Genomic DNA, 19,730 nt, shown 5'->3' on the forward strand with positions numbered 1-19,730 from the left:
ACTCGGGTCGCCGGGATCATAGCGCGGTGCGCTAACCACTCGGCCGCCGCTCCCACCCCCCAGTGCGTTCTACGATTTCGGTGCGAATGCCGCCTCATCGCCTTTTCGTTCCCGACGCATTCTGGGTGATGCGCATCCACGCGTCCTCAATCCACCATCTCCACCCTCCTCATCTCCTCCCTCCCTCTCTCCATGCCTCCCTCTCAGACGCATTGCGAGAGAAGGGGAGGGGTGCGCATGGAGAGGAGGAGGGGAGGGGAGATGATGGGAGGGGGTAGGAGAGGAGGGGAGGAGAGAGGATGGGAGGATAGATGTTGGGGGCAAAGGAGGGGAGGGGGGAAGAGATAATGGGATGGGATAGGAGCACAGGGGAGGGTAGAGGAGGGGGGAAGAGAGGAGATGGGGAGGAGGAGGAGGAGGGGAGAGGACGCGAGTCGCAAGGGATGGATAATCCCCTGACATTGGTTACAATGTTGGGCGCGTTATACAGCGTGGCACTGGAAGGGAGAGAGGGCGGGTGGGGTGGGGAGGGGGGAGAGAGGGTGAGACGATGAGTGGGAGGGCGCCTCCCTGGCCGCTATAAGAAGCCGGCCTGGAGCGCTCCCCTCCCAAGAAACGCGACCTGCATCGTCTCGCTCTGCACCACCACCGCGTCCTGCACCACCACCACCGCGTCCTGCACCAGTCCCCCAGCTGCCGCGCTCCCCGCCACCACCACCACCACCATGCGTGAGATCGTGCACATCCAGGCCGGCCAGTGCGGCAACCAGATCGGCGCCAAGGTGAGAGTGGCACCTCGTCACCCCCACCACCACCACCGCCATCATCATCATTGTCACGATCATAACGCTCTCATTCGTATTCATTCAGATCATCATCATCCACATCATCATGCACATGGCACACATCACCATGCTCATCCTAAGAGACAGAATCCTCATCACCACCTCTTCATTCTCCCCCGACTGCGCTTGTTTATTCCACCACCTCCACGGTTCTTCTGTACCCTCCTCTTGCACGGATCCCACCTCTTCCTACAACCGCCACCTCCTCCTCGTTCACCTGCTCCACCTCCCATTAATTGCCCATTCTCCACCTCTTCCTAGCCTCCCCTCTTCCTCCTCCTCCTCTTCGAGGGCGTGGTCCTGGTCCTTCCTCGTGCGCCACCGAATTTCGCGACGTCAAGAAATCGTCTGATCGCTGATGCCGCCCACACTTCCATCCTAGTAGCATTGCTACCCGTATAGCCTCCTCCTCTCTCCTGTCAATCCACTGCTGGATGAGGTGGGGGGGGGGTGTGCTCCCCAAACCTGTGTGCGGGCCGTGGGAGAGTGATTTGACCATTATTCAGCGCGCTGGTGAGTCGAGAGGGGGGAGCACATGCATCGAATATTGAAACAGCATTACGAGATTGGACCACAAATAAAACACACAAATAAATCTTCGAAATCGGACACGCGGGAGGGTGTGTCCTCACAATGCTATCGAAGGAGTTATCGTCTACGATGCTATTCGACGAGATCCATCCGATCATTCGCTGATTCATCGCCACTGCGATAGAAGCACCAATCAATGATAGAGACATCATCAACGTCACAATTATCGCTGTTACTCCGAAATATCGCATTATGTTAAACAACAACAACAAAACGTTGCCGCTGCTTCTGAAGAAGGGTCATGGTTCGAACCGTCGCCAATGTGAGGCGTCCCTCTGCAGGGGCAGAGTTGGTTCGAGACGAAAGTGAGGGGGGGGTTGTGCGCACCGCCGCCTGCCCAATGCAGCATCACCAAAAAAAAAGAATAATAATAATAAAAACGAAACATATTGTAATTACTAAATAACATTGCCATGATTACACAACGTTGGTGATAGCAGGAATTTAATGGGGGTTGTTGCATTCCTTGCAGGGAAATCGATAGATTCGGTGATTCATATTTTTTTTATATATTTAATACATTTTTTGTGACGTCGATTTGCATAGATCCGCGTTTGATTTGAAACAAAGACATCACCCCCCACCCCCGTTCTCCGCGCCCTGGGAGTGGGGGAAGCCCCTCCCCTCATCCCGGCCTCCTATTTCCCCAGATATCGATTTTAGGAGAGGTTAATTTTATTGTGTTTTTTTTCTCCCCATGCCTTACTTCCCGCATCATCTCCCCCAGATGGTCAATTTCATTTCTCCCATCTGTGCGGAATTTCAGGCGACAGTTTCTGCTATAAAAATCGCGTCTCGTGTTGCTTTTGTATAATTCTGGGGGGGGGGGGAGGGTTTAAATCAAGCCATCGTTGTCTTAATACAAATTCCGATTCTGTGTTTAATTGGAGCGGCTAAAGAATCATCACGCTCGCTCTCCGCTTCCCGCCGGAGCCTTGCACTGCATACTAATAACGTGCAACCAACCCCCTGACACCCGTGGCAGACGCGAGCGAAATAAGAGATGAATAAATAATAAGCAGCCACATGATTTAATAAATGAACACATGCAGGCATTCTTGCAACTGTTCTTTCCGTAGATATATCAGCACACTGAGTATATATCGATAAAACAGCATGAAAATGGATATGACGAAGACGACGATGCTGATGATGCTGATGATGTTAGTGATGCTAATGATGTTGGCGATGTTGATGAATATGGTATTGGTGATGTTGGTGACGCTGATGATGTTGGCGATGCTGATGATGATGACTGCGTATGCTGATGATGTTGTTGGTGATATACTGATGATGTTGGTGATGTTGATGATGATTTTGTTGGTGATGCTGATGATGACTGTGTATGTTGACGATGAATGCGAAATGAACGAGCAGATCGTAGCTGCCTGGCTGGAGTAACGTCACTGCTGGGGAGTGAGTAGCATTGATTGCATGGGAGGGGTGTGGGGAGTGCGAAGGGATGGGTTCGATAGCGACCGAGGGTCGTGACTGATGACAAGGGGGAGACGTTTCAGGGGCGTGGGTGGAGTTTGGAGGGTCGGAGGGAGAAGGGGGGGGCGCCTGGGTTGGGGTTAGATAACTGGGTTGAGAGGGAGGGGGGAGGCTCCGCCTACCACCCCCCAAGATCTCAGGGGTGGGGTCGCTTCGCCAGCTGCTGTCGAGGCATTGGGAGCGGGCAGGCGAGGGGGGGGTGCAGGGGAGGGCGCAGGCGGTGCAACTGCACCGGAGCCCAATGGGTGCCCAGGCCACGGAATACGTGCAGGAGTGAGGGAATTGGGGAGGGGAATGTGAGGGGGGGGCAATGTATTGCTTGCACTAGGGCCCACGCCAACCGCGCTATATCTGTGTGCCCCCGTGTAGGGGGTGCCGCTGTGCAGGAGGCGACGGGGGCATCCCCCAAGCCGTGAGGGGCTCTGGCGGTTATTTGACCATACTTCACCAGACTATCACGTACCCTTGCAAGCAGCCCCAGCATCCGTTTAGTGCGGGGTGGTCGCCCATTGAAGCCGCAGCAGTCGCGACGATTTGGCCATCGGCACCGTTACGCCGAAGCGAAATGAGAGTATCATTCGCACCTTATTTGCGTTGTGGCTTTTAAAACGGTTATTTCACGCGCGATACGATGCATTTGAGACTCGATACGAATCGATACAAATTCGATGCATCGCCGCACCAGCGTCAAACACGCCTCTGAGATGTGTCGTCACAGACTGTGGGTCGGGCTGGAGGCGTGCGGCGGGCGCTGGGAAGAGTGCCCAGGGGTGGGGGCTAGCGGGGGAGGGCAGGGGAGGATGGAGGGGGCGATGAAAATGGGGGGGAGGGGGGATGGTTCGGGACCCCTCCCACGTATCCGCAATGCGGACTCCACACTCCCTCCTCCCTCACCCCACCCTACGCCACCGCCACCACTCCCATCCTCACCTCCTTACACCGCGCCCCTCTGCAGCGCTACGTGGGGGGGGGGGGGGGGGGCGCTCGTTGAAGCGCTCAACATTCGCCGCTGCAATTCCGCTGCCTTGATGCGCGTATTGCTTCAGCCGGACCTCGCCTCCCAACGGCTTCCAGCGCCGCGCATCAAACGCCCACGGCCACTGCGCTCGCTCTGCCTTTGTCCGCCGAAGGCCGCCGGAAAAATCCCGCGACCCTAAATCCCCGACTCCGCGCGGGGTGTGGCGGTCGCGCCGACGCAGCGACGTCTTTCGGACCTGAGCGGACGAATCGATCGTTCGCCCATCGGTCGAATGAATTGGGCGAATAATTGCCGAGCGAGCGATCGAGCTGGTGAATGAACGAATCTTCGGACGAACGAATGAATGAATGAGATAATCATTGTCCGGACGATTCAAATAACGGGACCGTGTGACCGATTGCATCGATGATGAATGACTCGATGGAAATACCGACGAGTTTGTAATTGAACGCATTTTTGAGTCGTTGAATGAATTAATTGATGGCAAAACGAATGAAGACTGGGCGGGCATTTGCTCGTGTCGCACAAAGGTTGTACTCGGGCCACGCACGGAGACGCAGCAGAGCCAGGCACGCGGCTGGCGTGGTTATCGGTGCCCATGAATCTGAACCCTCGGTGTGGTGGGGATCACGTGGACACGTAAACATGATAAATACGTTCGATTCGTCATTTTTAAAAAGCCAATGATAATGAAACATGATTACAGATGATGATGGTGATCATCATACCGAAACCAATTGAGTAATGATGAGCGTGATGATGATTGCTTTGCCTGGCGAAGATGACGAGGAGTTGATGATGCGGCGTCAACTCAGCCCGAGTTCAACTCAGTCGTCTGCCCCCTGTCCCCTCCACGTCCCCCCCCCCCCCCGTGTCTCCCCGTGTCTCGCCGTGTCTGGTGTCTTCACTCGGCCCTCTCGTGTCTCCCCGTGTCTCCCCGTGTCTGGTGTCTTCACTCGGCCCTCTCGTGTCTCCCTCGTGTCCCCTCCACGTCTTCCCGATGCCTCCCCCTGTCTCCACGCATGTCCCCCACCGTGCCCCCGCCCCATCGTCTTCAACCCCCCCCCCCCCCACCGTGCCCCCCCCCCCCACTGTGCCGCCCCCCCCCATGCCTCTCCATCGTGCTCCGCCTCCCCACCGTGTCCCACCCCCACCGTGCCCCCCCCCCCCCCCCACCGTGCCCCCCCCCCACCGTGTCCCTCCCCCCCCACGTGCCCCTCTATCCCCCACCATGCCCCCCGCCCCACCGTGCCACACCCCCGCCATGTCCCCCCCCCCCCCCCCCCACCGTGCAGTTCTGGGAAGTGATCAGCGATGAGCACGGGATCGACCCCACGGGCTCGTACCATGGAGACAGCGACCTGCAACTCGAGAGGATCAACGTCTACTACAACGAGGCGTCGGGTACGGCGCGGGGAGCCCTCACGGTCCACTCGGCCTCACCGCTCCCCACTACGGCTGGGCAGCGTCGCCGCCTCGCGTCGCCGTGAACAGCGCGAGCGCCAGAGTCGGTGGCGCAACGGGCGTGGGGCCACCACGCAGGGGGTGCCTTGGCCCTGGCCCCCCCCCCCCCACTCTGGTGGCCAAAGCTACGAGTTGGGGGGCCCCCTTGACAACCTACATGAGTTTTGTTTCCAACAAGAGTGGAAAGAGAACAACGACTTATTTAGCACGCAGTTTATGTTCGTGAAAACGCTTTCATCCGCGTTCCGCGTTTTAATTTAATTAATTAATTCACGCTCGGCAAATTGCGCATCGCGTGTCTGTTTCTATGTTGTCATCACCACCACTACCACCACCAGGGTGTAACCAGGTAGACACGCAGAGCTGTCCTAGCTGCATTGTGCCAAGATGGAGCGCCCCCACAGCGTTAAATGTTCGAGACCGTGAGCGTAACGAGGACGTGATGAGGCAAGAGAAGACGCGCGATCTAGAACAGCCTCTAGGAGCGACTGTGCGGGACAAATCAATTATTGGGGCGCCACATGATCCGATTGCCGCACCCCCTGAGCTGATAATGTCGTTCCTACGCCACTGGCCCGAGTTTAATAGGCGCTCGCAAACAGAGCTTACATCTGTGGGGTAAACTATAGAGGAGGTGATTGACTTTGTATAGCCATCACCGTCATCATCACCGATCACGTTTTAAAGTAACCACGTTTTATTATCATCATCACCATCATAATAAACACGTGCCATCATCACATCCTTTATAAGCATAATCGGTAAGATAGTCAGCTTTTTTATCCCTTGTAATTGCGACGAGGCTTCGTGATGATGATGGTCAGAGCCAAAATGTGTTTGCCGATCGAGATTCAGAGAATGTTGTAGGGAGATGGATTGGTGTATACACACGTGTGTGTGTGTACACGTGTGTGTGTGTAACTATGTGTCTGTATCTGCCTGTGTCTCTGCGTGTGTCTCTGCGCGTGTCTCTGTGTGTGTCTCTGTGTGTGTGTCTCTGTGCGTGTCTGTGTCTCTGTGTGGGTCCCATGCGTATCTGCAGGGGGTAAGTTCGTCCCAAGAGCCATCCTAGTCGACCTGGAACCCGGCACCATGGACTCCGTCCGCTCCGGACCTTTCGGACAAATCTTCCGGCCCGACAACTTTGTCTTCGGTAGGCAACCAAGGCTGCTGCTCGCTTCCTTGATTTTGTTGAACCCGATGTGATCTCAGGAGACCAGGACAGGAGTCTCATTGCAAGAGTGACCTGGGGCATGAGTCTGTGATAAAACCACTTAATCGAGCAATAATTTGTGATCGCCAGGTCGCTTCTGAAAAATAGCTATATAGCTCAGAGGGCCTTGCCTGGTAAAATAAATATAGTTTAGTTTAGTGTGATCCCATTTGCGTAATTTTGCAATGTAAATTTCAATTTTTGAAAACTTGGACCATGACATCGGCACACCATGGCCTCCTTCCTCGTTCTGAAAGATGCCACGTGATCCTTAACGTCCACCGCGATGCAGACGGCGCAGAGTTATGAATCAGTGCGGCCTGCCAGAACCGAACCACGAACCTCCAAAACCGTTAGCTTCGTCGGAGGGTCCCAGGTTGTCCCATCCGCCCACTTCAATTTGTTGAGAAATCCCAAAGACAAAGATCCCTCGTATAGCCTGAACAGACTTTGTTGTTAGCGAGCACCTGATGAAGGCCACCACGGCACACAAGGGGGTGGGTGGCCAGCACCACACAGGGCTGCCTTTATCTCCCTCGTGACTACACACCGCACCAGGAACTCATTTGAGGCTGAGTCGACCTAGAGAAAGCCCAGGACCGGTTCAGATAATTGTCATTGATGTTGGCCGTGAGCGGGAATCGAACTCGGGTCGCCGGGTTCGTAGCTCAGCGCGTTAACTGCTACACTACCACTCCGCCCTGGGGGGGGGGGAAGCGAGATGCAATGACGCAAGATGCGCCGGGCCACATAGTGACCCCCCCTCCCACCCATTCCACCGCAGGCCAGAGTGGCGCGGGTAACAACTGGGCCAAGGGCCACTACACGGAGGGTGCGGAGCTGGTGGACTCGGTGCTGGACGTGGTGCGCAAGGAGGCGGAGAGCTGCGACTGCCTGCAGGGCTTCCAGCTGACGCACTCGCTGGGCGGGGGCACCGGCTCGGGCATGGGCACCCTGCTCATCAGCAAGATTCGCGAGGAGTACCCCGACCGCATCATGAACACCTTCAGTGTGGTGCCCTCCCCCAAGGTGAGCAGACTAGAGAACTACTCGGTGGAGGGCTATAGAACAGGAGGACTAAAATAATGTACAGGAGGATTATGGATTACAGCCCCAAAGGGCATAGCTCTGGAGGATGAACCCCGACCGCATCATGAATACTTTTCAGCGTGGTGCCTTCACTCAAGGTGACCCCAGCCCTGCCACCCTGAGACTGAGGAACTGGAACTACACCTGGCACGAGGTCCTACACGAGTAGTTGCCCCAATGCTTGCCCTGACACGAGTTCTGAACCTAGACCTGACACTGACATTTACCCAGAATGACAATCGGTATTTATCCTGGAAAAATCCGATGAGCTATAAAGCTCTTTTTTTGCAGATGTCCAGTAGGGGCACGGGGTCATAACGTTACAATAACAAACAATGCAAAAACACGATAGGTGTGCAAAGTATAGGAAAGGTAAAAAAAACCCTAAAAGTTAATACAAAGAATAGATCAAGTATAAAAGTTCAAATTGCATAAGTACACCAATTCATCAAACTTGGGCAAGGCATCAAAAATAGTCCCAGGCGCACCAAGACAACACACAGTCCCCCTCAATAGAATTGCACATTAAAATGTAACTATTGATCACATTGACAAATCTGGTTATATCCACCACAAATGAGGTTCCAATGGAGTGTCCCAGTAGTCAAAAATTGGTAGAATTATAGGTTCAAAAATTAGCAAAAAATTGTTGGAACAATCGAATAGGAAAACATTATTTCCTTCTTTATTATTTTTTATTTTATTTTCTATCCACGTGACTTTATCGAAAGAACAGAGAATATTGTTTCCTTCTGTATAAAAACCCTATCCACACACACCCTCCACCCAGAAGCAACCACTGAATACTATCCCTGACTGATCCTAAACCATAACCTCTGTATGCGTAACTTCTACCTCTGCCACTTAATTGACACTAAACTCTAACCCTAACCAATACCCCTGCTTTAACTCTACCTCTATGAGTACCCCTAAATATAACCCAGCCACGACTGCCCCCCACACCACCCTAAGTGTCGGACAGTGGTGGAGCCGATCAACACCACTCACCCATCTGCCTACCAACCAACTCGCACACCCACCCACCGACCCACTTGCCCACCCACCCACTCACCCATCCACCCACCAAACCTCTCGCCCACCCACCTTTCAACCCACTTGCCCACCCACCAATCCACTCGCCCACCCACCAAACCACCTACCCACCCAATCACCCAACCACCTACCCAATCACCCACCCACCTACCCACTCGCCCATCCACCCATCTACCCACTCACCCATCCACCCATCTATCCACTCGCCTACCCACAAACCCATTTGCCCACCCCAGCCAGCTACCCACTCTCCCACCCACCCACTCACCCACCCACCCACTCACCCACCCACATACGTACTTTCTCACGCTCCCCCCCCCCCCACTCTCTCCCCAACGCAGGTGTCGGACACGGTGGTGGAGCCGTACAACGCGACGCTGTCGGTCCACCAGCTGGTGGAGAACACGGACGAGACATACTGCATCGACAACGAGGCGCTCTATGACATCTGCTTCCGCACCCTCAAGCTCACGACGCCCACATACGGCGACCTCAACCACCTGGTGTCGGCCACCATGAGCGGCGTCACCACCTGCCTGCGCTTCCCGGGACAGCTCAACGCCGACCTGCGCAAGCTCGCCGTCAACATGGTGCCCTTCCCTCGCCTGCACTTCTTCATGCCGGGCTTCGCGCCGCTCACCAGCCGCGGCTCGCAGCAGTACCGCGCGCTCACCGTGCCCGAGCTCACCCAGCAGATGTTCGACGCTAAGAACATGATGGCGGCGTGCGACCCGCGGCACGGCCGCTACCTCACGGTGGCCGCCATCTTCCGCGGGCGTATGTCCATGAAGGAGGTGGACGAGCAGATGCTGAGCGTGCAGAACAAGAACAGCAGCTACTTCGTCGAGTGGATCCCCAACAACGTGAAGACGGCCGTGTGCGACATCCCGCCGCGTGGCCTCAAGATGTCCGCCACCTTCATCGGCAACAGCACGGCCATCCAGGTGAGCGGGGGGGTGGGCGGGCGCATGGTTTAAATAGAGCTCTCACGAATTATGATTGTCTCATTCACAAAGGCACAAGCATTCCAAAGCTTGGGAGCTCAACTGGCAAAAAGCCCGATCACCCCCGCAGGAAATGAGCCTTGACTTAAAAGAAGACGATCCGAAGATCTCAGGGGGCACCTCGTTTGGAGTATAGAGATGAGCCAGTTCCTGTAAATCATTCCGAGCTTTGCACCACCTCTCTACGTTACTTTGCGCACTTTTCATTCTGCGTGCTCCCGTTACCTCTGCCACTGTGCCCACTCCACGCGTCACAGCCTGTCAATGTTGCACTGACCGGGCTCGTTCCTTTCCTTCACACCGTATTTACGTATATGTGCGTGTGTATGTTGAACTTATTTTGCAACCATACGTAGTCGACCATATTAATCAGAGGGTTTCGTTACTCTTGGTGATGGTAACGGTGGTAGATGCCTTGATTTTATTTATTTTTCTCAAGGAAGTCTTGCCGAGTCTCGGGATTTCCTCTATGCGAGAGTTCCCGCTACAGTGGGATGTGGGGCCGTTGTTTCCATCGATGAGAGGTTTGGCTTTTTTACATGGTGGGATATTGGAAGAATCAGAGAGAAAACCCACCACGCGTACAAGCGGTTAATGTTCACATTTGTGCACAGATGGATTCAAGAAGCTGTTGGTCACCGTGCAGCTCCGTGTGCCTGCGTTCCCATGTCACATCTCCCCTGTACACCCATGACCCCACGTTCTCACAACCCCATGTTTTAATGTTCACAGGATCCCAACATTCCCACGCCCCTGTGTTCCCCCATGTTCTTATACTCCCCCTCTATATCACATGGCCCCACGTCCCTCTTTCTCCATGTGCTCATGCTTCCGTGTCCCCGTGTCCCTATGGCCCTGCCTGTAATGCCCTCCTGTCCTCATATCCTCATGTCTCCATATCCATATGTTCTTGAATCGCCATGGCCTCATGTTCCCATGTTCTCAATCTCTTTGCACCTGTTGTACCTTCAGGTCATTAAGTCCTTATGTCCCCATGCCCGTGTGGAGGCGAGAGTTGTTGGATCACACAAATGTCACGAAACGTTTTTATAGCAAAAATGTGGACACCAACTGTTCCGTCTGTGTGGGATAGGGTGTTTCCCCCTGGTATGCGTGGGTTTTCTCTAGGTGCTCTGGTTTCCTCCCACATGAAAATAATCATTAATTGCCCAATAACACCTTAATATATATAGAGGACCGTAGAGCTTGGGCAATTGTTGGCACCTGCTCATCATGTGGCTGCCCTCTTGCTTGTCTGTGGTTTATTGTGCCCCCAAGTCACTATGGCGAAATGTTAACTCCCTCGTCTAGTATACAGGAGGTTGTGGATTCGATCCCAACAATAATGCCTGTATATTTGGTGTTTGCATGTCTCTCTCCTGGTGGTCACTTGTATTTTTCTCAGGGTCCTCCGGTTTTCCCCTTCACATTTAGAATCAACATCACACATTTAGAATATTTATGCTGCTATAAATGTCTACGTGGTGATGATGATGATGAAATAGAGCTACGTAGCTCATTGGGCCTTACATGGTAAAATAAAAAATAGATTTAGTAACTTTAGAATCATTCTCTCTCTACGACTGTGAGCAAATACTGTTCAGCGGCCGCGTATGACGGGGCAGCGGGCCCGCACCCATGACACCGAGTCCCTGTAACCCCCCCCCCCCCCGTGTGCCCCACAGGAGCTGTTCAAGCGCATCTCCGAGCAGTTCACAGCCATGTTCCGCCGCAAGGCCTTCCTCCACTGGTACACGGGCGAGGGCATGGACGAGATGGAGTTCACCGAGGCGGAGAGCAACATGAACGACCTCGTCTCCGAGTACCAGCAGTACCAGGACGCCACGGCCGAGGAGGCGGGCGAGTTCGAGGAAGAGGAGGGCGAGGACGATGAGGAGGCCTGAGACGTCGGGTGACCTCGTCGCTTGCCGGGGGTGATGAAATCCATGGAAGCTTCCTCGTCGCTCTCTCCCTTTCTCTCTTTCTCTCTCTCTCTCGATGGTTCCATTTGCGCTGCCCAATGGATTTGGTTTGGGGTGTGTGTGTGTGGGTGTGAGTCGCCATGCTGGTGGTGAAGCTGTCATTCTGCAGGTGGTAAAAATTGTCATTCCGCTAGTCAGGCTGTCATACTGGTGGGCTATCAGCCAACCCCGGCAGTCAGGTCGCTGTGCTGGTGGCAAAGCTGCCGTGTTGGCGGCCTTGCCACCACGCCGGCGGTCAGATCGTCGTTGGTCAGATCAAACAGCGGGGGAATGCCGTTATGGAAATCGAAGTTAAGCACGGTCGGCATTTGGACAACAAGCGGGCACTGCGTGCTGCGCTACAAACATGGCAACCCAAGTTAAATTCCCGATCACGGCCAACACCAGTGATGATTATCTGTATCAGTCCTGGGCCTCTCTTAGGTCGACTCAGCCTCAAATGCGTTCCTGGTGCAGTGTGTAAACATCGCCACTGGGAAGACAAATTTGGCCGGGCATGGTGCTGGTCACCCACCCCCTCCTGCGCCGTGCCGGCCTTCATAGGGGCTTGCTAACAGCACTTGTCCCAACAGCCTGTTCAGACTATATAGGGGATCTTTGTCTTTGTTTTATTTATTTATTAATACATCGCACGCACATACACACAGTGAACACTGAGATTCTCAATGAGGGGCATCGTTGTAACTTCCCCATATATCAGCGATTGCTCACCGTTCCAGGTTGAGGAGGCAACTCCAAACGTCACCTCGGGGTTTCCATTCTCAAGTAAATTGTATGCAAAGGCAGAACTGGTCTGTTGTAGTTCAGCTCTCGTGCATTCACCACCACCACCATCATCATTCAGCCTCAAAATTCCAAACGTCCACCTGCATGGGGTTTTTATCACTGGAGACTGAAAAATCCGGGTTGGAGCTTTTGTAGACTCCGCTACCTGAAACCACGCGGTGCCGATGCCATCGACGGGACCTCCCTGACGCTTTTGAAAACTGGAATACGCTTTCTCAACCACACTCTGGAAGGAAATCGAACAAGCAACATTGGTCAGCGCAAACCTCGGTGTGGAGGGAAGGAGGAGAGATGACTGAGAAGCTTCCGCGGATTCTCGTGAGCTAAGCCACAGGCCGTCATGTATTAAACACGTGTAACAGCGCATGCGTATGTGAGCCAGCACGTCGTCGTCGTCATGACATCATCATCGTCGTTATCACATCATCATCGCCACGTCATGCCACTCTATGTTGTCATTGCAAGAATTTCACAACATCGCATCATCACACCATTGTCACGACAAACTGGCGGCCCGTCTCGTCACATGATCACGATAGAATTACAACACAACACCATATTGTGACACCACTACCACCACGTTGTCACCATCATGACACCATCGTCACAATACGCCTACCACATCATCTCGTCAACCGCATCAGAATATACTGCCACATCGCATAACCTCGACACCCAGATCAGAATCGTTCATTATCCTGGAGAAATCCGATGACCTATAAAGCTCTTTTTCACAGATGTCCAGTAAATAACTGCACTACCACATCCATCATTGCAGCATTGTCTTCATCATCACGACTTCGTGTCGCGAGGCGTTAATGGGTCCACTACCATTAACCAACCTTTCACTGTCAATTCACTACCACTGTTGATCATTTAATCACTGCTATCTAATTATCATCACGCAGTGTGAACCACCATACCCAGGATGGACGAGGGTTGACCATGCGTCGACCCTTCACTTTTAATCGACAAGTGACCCATCTTGCCGTGCCTCCTCCGCCCACTCCTCACCTCATCATCCGAACACCGTCTCTCTGCCGAACGGGCACACACACGTGTCCAGTTAAAGTCCGCGGACCCAGACCAGGGATCCCATCCGCCGGTGCCGACCTGAGTTGGCCAAAACATTTAGTCGTGTTCTTGCTTTAGGAAGGGATCAACAAACCGTCGTGAGCTATTCGGACGCATGCCACTGTCAACGGGAAGAGGCTATCGCGTGTTCAAACCCGTTGGGAAGTTCTTATCCCCCCCATGTTTACAGCCCTGATTTGGTAGTGGCGGTACCACGTGGTTTGTGGACCACAGGGGCCCCAATTGAGAACGTGTTAATACTGTGACGACTGGGCTCTGTGTAACCTCTGCGGAATAGTGCTACAGAATACAGAGCAACGGATGCAAATGTTGCAACGTCGAACACGGAGCTGATGTCGTTGCTATTCTTTTTTTGTAATGATGCACAGTTGGTAGATTTGACCGCCAACCATGTACACACAGTTGGTCGTCGCCAATCGTGTAATGAAGGGAGTCCGGAGGCCACTTCTGGACAGGAGCAACTAAAGGAGTGAAAGGAATGGGAGACCATGGCAGACAGCGAGAGAGAGAGGGGGAGCCTCGCCCAGAAGTGGGAAGTTAGAGGCTCGAGTCGTCGCCGCTCTGGTGACCGGGAGATCGTTGATCGATGTTCGGTCGCCGGGGCCGGCGGTGGCGTGAGTCGTGATTTCTCGCTCAAACAGAGTCGGTCGCGTGAACGAAGGCTGCTACCATCTTCCGCTCCATTTACGGACTGAACAAAGAACGACCAATACACTCCTGGCCCTTGTAAATAAACACTGCAATTACCTGGTCAACATGATACGTTGGCACGTCCACCAACAAGGTTGACATGGTTTTTTGCCGAGTAGCCCTACCACTGAAGTTTTGCCAATTTAATTGGCACCAACGTAAACTCTGACCCCGGGTCTAATTCCCCTCTCCTCCCGCCGTTTGGTCCCCCTCATCCATGAACTCTGCTTCTGTCGTCGCCTCCTCCGGTCTGTTGCCACGAACTTTATGCAAAGCATTTGTCGAGGTCTATGTTGATATCATTTGTCAGTGTCGCATGCGCTGTGGTGGTGCATCGATGTGTTCTTTGTATTATTTTGCGGGACGAGCTTGCGCGGACACGTACGTCACTCGCGACGCGTGCTTTCTAACGCGTGCTTTGTTACGCGTGTCGGAGTGCGAGCCAACAAGAATAAAACAAAAAAGCTGCCAACTTTATCCTCGCCCTCCGCCCGCTCTGTGTGAGAGTGTCCCCAAGACTTGAATCGAATATCATAATGGGAGCCGCCCCTGCGCACTACTCACTCGCTCTCGTCGAGAGAGGTCCAGAGGACGACTCAGATGCGCGAGGAGTAATCACAGACGGGCAGGGAGGCAGCAGACACGCGGTGACCCGGTGCCAACAATTGCCCAAGCTTTGCAGTCCCCTCTTTATTAAGATGTTTTCAGCCAACTAATGAGTGCACCCGGAGAAAATGCACGCGTGCAAGGGGAGGAAACACTCTATGCCACACAGACGGAACAGGTGGCGTCCACATGTTTTGCTGTACTGCCTGGTCCTGACGATCTAGGGTACGTTTGCCTCCTCTACGCCCACGAGAAAGGCGACTTTCACATCTCCGTGTGGTGATCCGCCAACCCTCGCCGCTGTCTCCACAGTGCTGGAGTACAAGCCACGTGCAGCGTCGCCACCACCGCCGGGATTCTGTTGTAAGGGATGTCAGGGGAAGGATTCCCACCAATAGGAGGGGGAGTGGGACGGTGACAGGGGAAGGGGGAGAAGCGAGCGAGGAGATATAAGGGAGAGGACGGGCGGGAAGAGGGGGATCTTGGCAGGAACGAGATTGAGATGGCTGGGGACAGGTGTGGACTGGAGGAAAGGAATAAAAGACGAACCCCTCTTCAACCTTGTGTCGGCTCTCCTACACTGTTACCACTGTGATCTCGACGTACATGTGTAACGGGTTCCGGAGACACTTGTAGATGTAACTTCTTTATTACAATACAACACTCCAACAGTCCTGATACTCTGTTACAGCCTAGGTACACAGCCTAGCTACACAGCCTAGATACTCTAGATACTCTACTCTGGCTACGCTCGCCCTCACAAGGTCGTAGAGTCGGGAGTTCCAGAGTCCCACCACTGGCTCTCACAGCATCCCAGGGTCTTCAGATGGCTGGTCGTGGGTCTTGAGTCTTGAGTTACAACTGGGCCCCGATCGTCCAGGGAGCTCTCCTTTTATGCCTGGTCCAACGAGGGGTGGGGCCGTGTGCGCCACCAGACATCCCACAGAGCACACGCAGCCCCCCCCCCCCACCCGTTGGCGGCGCCTAGGGGATTAAGCGCCTGGGAACTCAACGCCTGGCGCCCAGAGGCTTAAGCGTCTGGACTCGCCTGGGATCCCAGAGCCCCCAGCAGCCCCTCCCTTCTTATGTCACTACACATGCACGTCAGGGGTTCTCAAGAGTGGTCTCGCCGGTTCGATTCGATTTTTCGGCGCGGCGGTTGGCACAATGGTGCAAGTTTATTAAATCTCCCTTCCACCGCTCTGTCCACTCAGCATGATGTATCGGTATGCCATAGTTGGTGGATTTTTCACTGGGATCCTCCGGTTTTAGCCTCCACATTTAGAACCAACATACCGTTTGTAGTTTTTGGCTGCTATGCATTTCCACACGATTCGCCCACTCTATTGAGCTATCATGTGTGATGGCCAGGTTGCTTCTGGAAAAGAACTACGCAGCTCAGTGAGCCTTACTTGGTACAAATAAAAAAAAAGATTTTGTCAATCGGCAAGTCACCGCGTGCGGTGGGGTAAAGCGTGGGTACTCCCACCTCTTCCCAGACATCTGGCGTGGTTCCAGATATTCGGGGCCGGAGACCCCGGTGAATCTGCGCTGGCCGTATCCCCCTTGCACGAGGCTTGGGGACCGTCCATAAATGACGTCATGCACCTGGTGGGGGGGGGGGGGGTCAGACATTTGTGACGATGTGTGACGAGGGGGGAGGGGGTGAGAAGTGTGACGTCACATCCAAATGCGCAACTTTAAATAAATATAGACAACACGTTCTACTTAATTACATAGACTATTAAATAATATTTTCTCCTACAACATCAGAGTGCAGCGCCACATTAAATACGCACTACAATGACAATATCATCTTCTTGGTTCTTTCGGTAAAGTCACGTAGAAGGGAAGTAATAAAATAATACAAATAAAACATAATAAAATAATTCTCACGACGTTTCGGCCACAACGCAAGCAGCCGTCCCCAGGTGAAGAACATGTCTGTCGATAAGACAGAGTCTGAATGACACGTCCTAGGCTTGGAGCGTCTATTTAAGCTGGGAGGGAGGAGAAAAGAGCGCCTTGACAAAAGAATTTGCATATGAAGAGGAATTTAGCATATTTATGGGAAATGCAGAAATGCGGGGGGGTTTCAAAGTCATATTATGCCCATGCATTATGCAGAATTAGGAGCATCAAAGGGAGGGGGTAGGGTAGTGTAACGGGTTCCGGAGACACTTGTAGAGGTAACTTCTTTATTACAATCCAACAGTCCTGATACTCTGAAACAACTCCCAGGTATACAGCCTAGGTACACAGCCGAGATACACTACTCTGGCTACGCTCTGGAACTCGCCTTCACAAGGTCGTAGAGTCGGGAGTTCCAGAGTCCCACCACTGGCTCTCACAGCGTCCCAGGGTCCTCAGATGACTGGTCTTGGGTCTTGAGCTACGACTGGCCCTGATCGTCCAGGGAGCTCCCCTTTTATGCCTAGTCCCCAACGAGGGGTGGGGCCGTGTGCGCCCCCAGATATCCCACAGAGCACACACAGCCCACCCCCCGTTGGTGGCGTCAAGCGGCTTAAGCGCCTGGGCCACCCGGGAACCCAACACCTGGCGTCAAGAAGCTTAAGCGTCTGACCCGCCTGGGAACCCAGCGCCTGGCGCCAAGAGGCTTAAGCGCCTGGCCCGCCCAGGGTCCCAGAGCCCCCAGGAGCCCCTCCCTTCTTATGTCACTACATTACCCCCCTCTGCGTAGCCTCCAGCTGACCCGGCTGTCAAAAAAAATACAATTGTACAATAAATTATTTGTTAACCATCAGAATGAGTGTGTGACAAATCAAGAAAAAGTAAGAGGAAGTTTGATATAGCGTGCACTTCCCTTCTGCAACACCATATTAACACGGGAACGGCTGCCCCCATTTGACAGAATCTGTATAGGTTAAGCCCGGGGGAAAAGGAAAGTGTGCAACTGCCGGTGGAGGAAATGCTGGCGGCAGATATTATTTCCCCCTCGACCAGCCCTTGGGGCGCTCCCGTGGTGTTGATAAAAAAGGCTGATGGTATGGTGCGGTTCTGCGTAGACTTCCGCAAGTTGAATAAAGTGTCAGTCGCAGATGCGTACCCATTCCCCCGTATGGACAACTCGTTGGATGCGCTATCAGGGGCCAGATTTTTTTCCATCTTAGACCTTTTGTTGAGATATTGACAACTTCCCCTGGATGAGTCATCTAAACCAAAAACGGAATTTAGAAAACCTCAAGGATTGTACCATTTCAACTACCTTCCAATGGGCTTACACTCAGCCCCGGCCACCTTCCAGAGGTTGATGCAACTAGTACTAGCGGAGTTGCAATGGGACTCACGTCTCATTTACCTTGACGAAATTATTGTGTTTGGCCACACTTTCGAGGAACATTTGCAATGGTTGCATTCCATGTTGTTGAGGATACAGTCGGCAAACCTTAAGTTGAAACCTACAAAATGCCACCTGTTGCAAACCTCTGTGCGATATCTGGGTCACATCGTGGGCGATTCCGGAATAGCAACGGATCCCGACAAGACAGCTTGTGTGCACGATTGGACGACTCCTCAGTCGGTGGGGGAGGTGCACAGTTTTGTCGGTTTAGCGCCCTATTACTGAAGGTTCATTCCGCAGTTCACGACAATCGCTAAGCCTCTCCATGCTTTAACGGCTAAATGCCAGATGCTTAGGTGGGAGAGGAGGAGGCTGCTTTTGTTACACTGCACAAAAGCCATGCTGAAGTGCCTCCCCTGGAGTAGCCGGATTTTTCCCTACTGTTTACCTTAGATACAGATGCCAGTGACACGGGTCTTGGGCTGTCCTGTCCCAAGTTAAGAACGGCGTTGAAAGGGTGGTAGTGTATGGGAGCCATGTCCTGTCATCCGCGGAACGATGTTACTGCGTGACCAGGAGGGAACTCTTGGCCATGGCGCACTTTGTGCAACAGTACAGGCCTTACCTGTAAAGTACGGAATTCGTGGTCCACACGGACCATGCGGCCCTTCAATACTTCTTGCGTGTGGATCAACCTTCGGGCTAACTGTCACGTTGGTTGGAGATATTACAGGAATTTTCATTTCGGGTGATTTAACCAAAAGGGTTGCGGCATAGTAATGTGGACGCATTATCCCGAATGCCGACGGGGGGGGGGCTGTGCTTGTTCAACGGGCGCAGGACGATGTAAGCCACGGGACGCGAAGCCATCCGGGGTAGTGGCGTCAGTGGAGAGCGCAGCACCCATTGGTAACGTTGCGCCGGTAGATGGAATGCTGGACCTCACGCTTGCCGAATGGGGTCGGTTGCAAATGGATGACGCGTCCTTGTTGCGACTCTGGAGGCGTGCGGAGCAGGAACTAACGAACCCTAGCTCGCCGAAGTCCTCAAAGATTGTGCTGAGGTACGGGTTTCTTATGAGATGGGATGAGGGGTTTCAACGCTATGGCCTGGTGGTTCTTACGGTTTTACGGGGTGCGTTGACTCGAGAGGTACACGAAACCAAATTATTACATCTCGGCGTTCGGAAGACGTTACTGACGTTGCAAAGGAGGGGTGTTGTAATGACAGTGCGGGGCGATAGCGGACGGTGGGGCTCCCCGGGACCATGGTTACTAATGGAAGGGTTACCGGGACCATGGTTGCTAATGATAGGGAAGGACGAGTTAATAAGCATTCCTTAGATGGGAACCAATTGGATTAAGGCATAGGGTGTGGTCGGGCCCGGCGAGGATAAATAGCAGTGTGAGTGAAGGTTCAGGGCACTGCTTGGTGTGGGGGAACTACGTCGTCGTGATCTGGCCGTCTTCATCGTCCGCGAGTTGTTTTACAAGAAGAAGTTATGTTATCCCAGAATCGTGTTGTGTGAAACACCCGTG

At 53.4% G+C, this 19,730-nt stretch overlaps 1 protein-coding gene across 1 annotated transcript; it reads left to right on the forward strand.

Annotated features, from left to right (window-relative positions):
• Positions 1 to 607: 607 nt before the first annotated feature.
• On the forward strand, positions 608 to 14,762 carry LOC133340237 (tubulin beta chain-like). The gene is made up of 6 exons (XM_061548269.1): positions 608 to 782; positions 5,205 to 5,313; positions 6,416 to 6,526; positions 7,371 to 7,615; positions 9,070 to 9,672; positions 11,418 to 14,762. The coding sequence occupies exons 1-6, from the start codon at positions 726 to 728 to the stop codon at positions 11,634 to 11,636; spliced, it is 1,344 nt and encodes a 447-aa protein (XP_061404253.1). The 5' UTR covers positions 608 to 725; the 3' UTR covers positions 11,637 to 14,762.
• The last annotated feature ends 4,968 nt before the right edge of the window (positions 14,763 to 19,730 follow it).

Source organism: Lethenteron reissneri, chromosome 9 (genome assembly GCF_015708825.2).
Source record: "Lethenteron reissneri isolate LAM-NWPU_2019-01 chromosome 9, ASM1570882v1, whole genome shotgun sequence".
In the NCBI taxonomy this organism is placed as follows: Eukaryota; Metazoa; Chordata; class Hyperoartia; order Petromyzontiformes; family Petromyzontidae; genus Lethenteron; species Lethenteron reissneri.

Bases quoted from the DNA above. Each gene is read 5' to 3' on its own strand.
- LOC133340237 (XM_061548269.1), top strand. From the start codon at position 726: ATGCGTGAGATCGTGCACATCCAGGCCGGCCAGTGCGGCAACCAGATC. The intron at 7,616-9,069 runs GTGAGCAGACTA...TCCCCAACGCAG, and splicing joins GTGTGGTGCCCTCCCCCAAG to GTGTCGGACACGGTGGTGGA. The intron at 9,673-11,417 runs GTGAGCGGGGGG...TGTGCCCCACAG, and splicing joins GCAACAGCACGGCCATCCAG to GAGCTGTTCAAGCGCATCTC.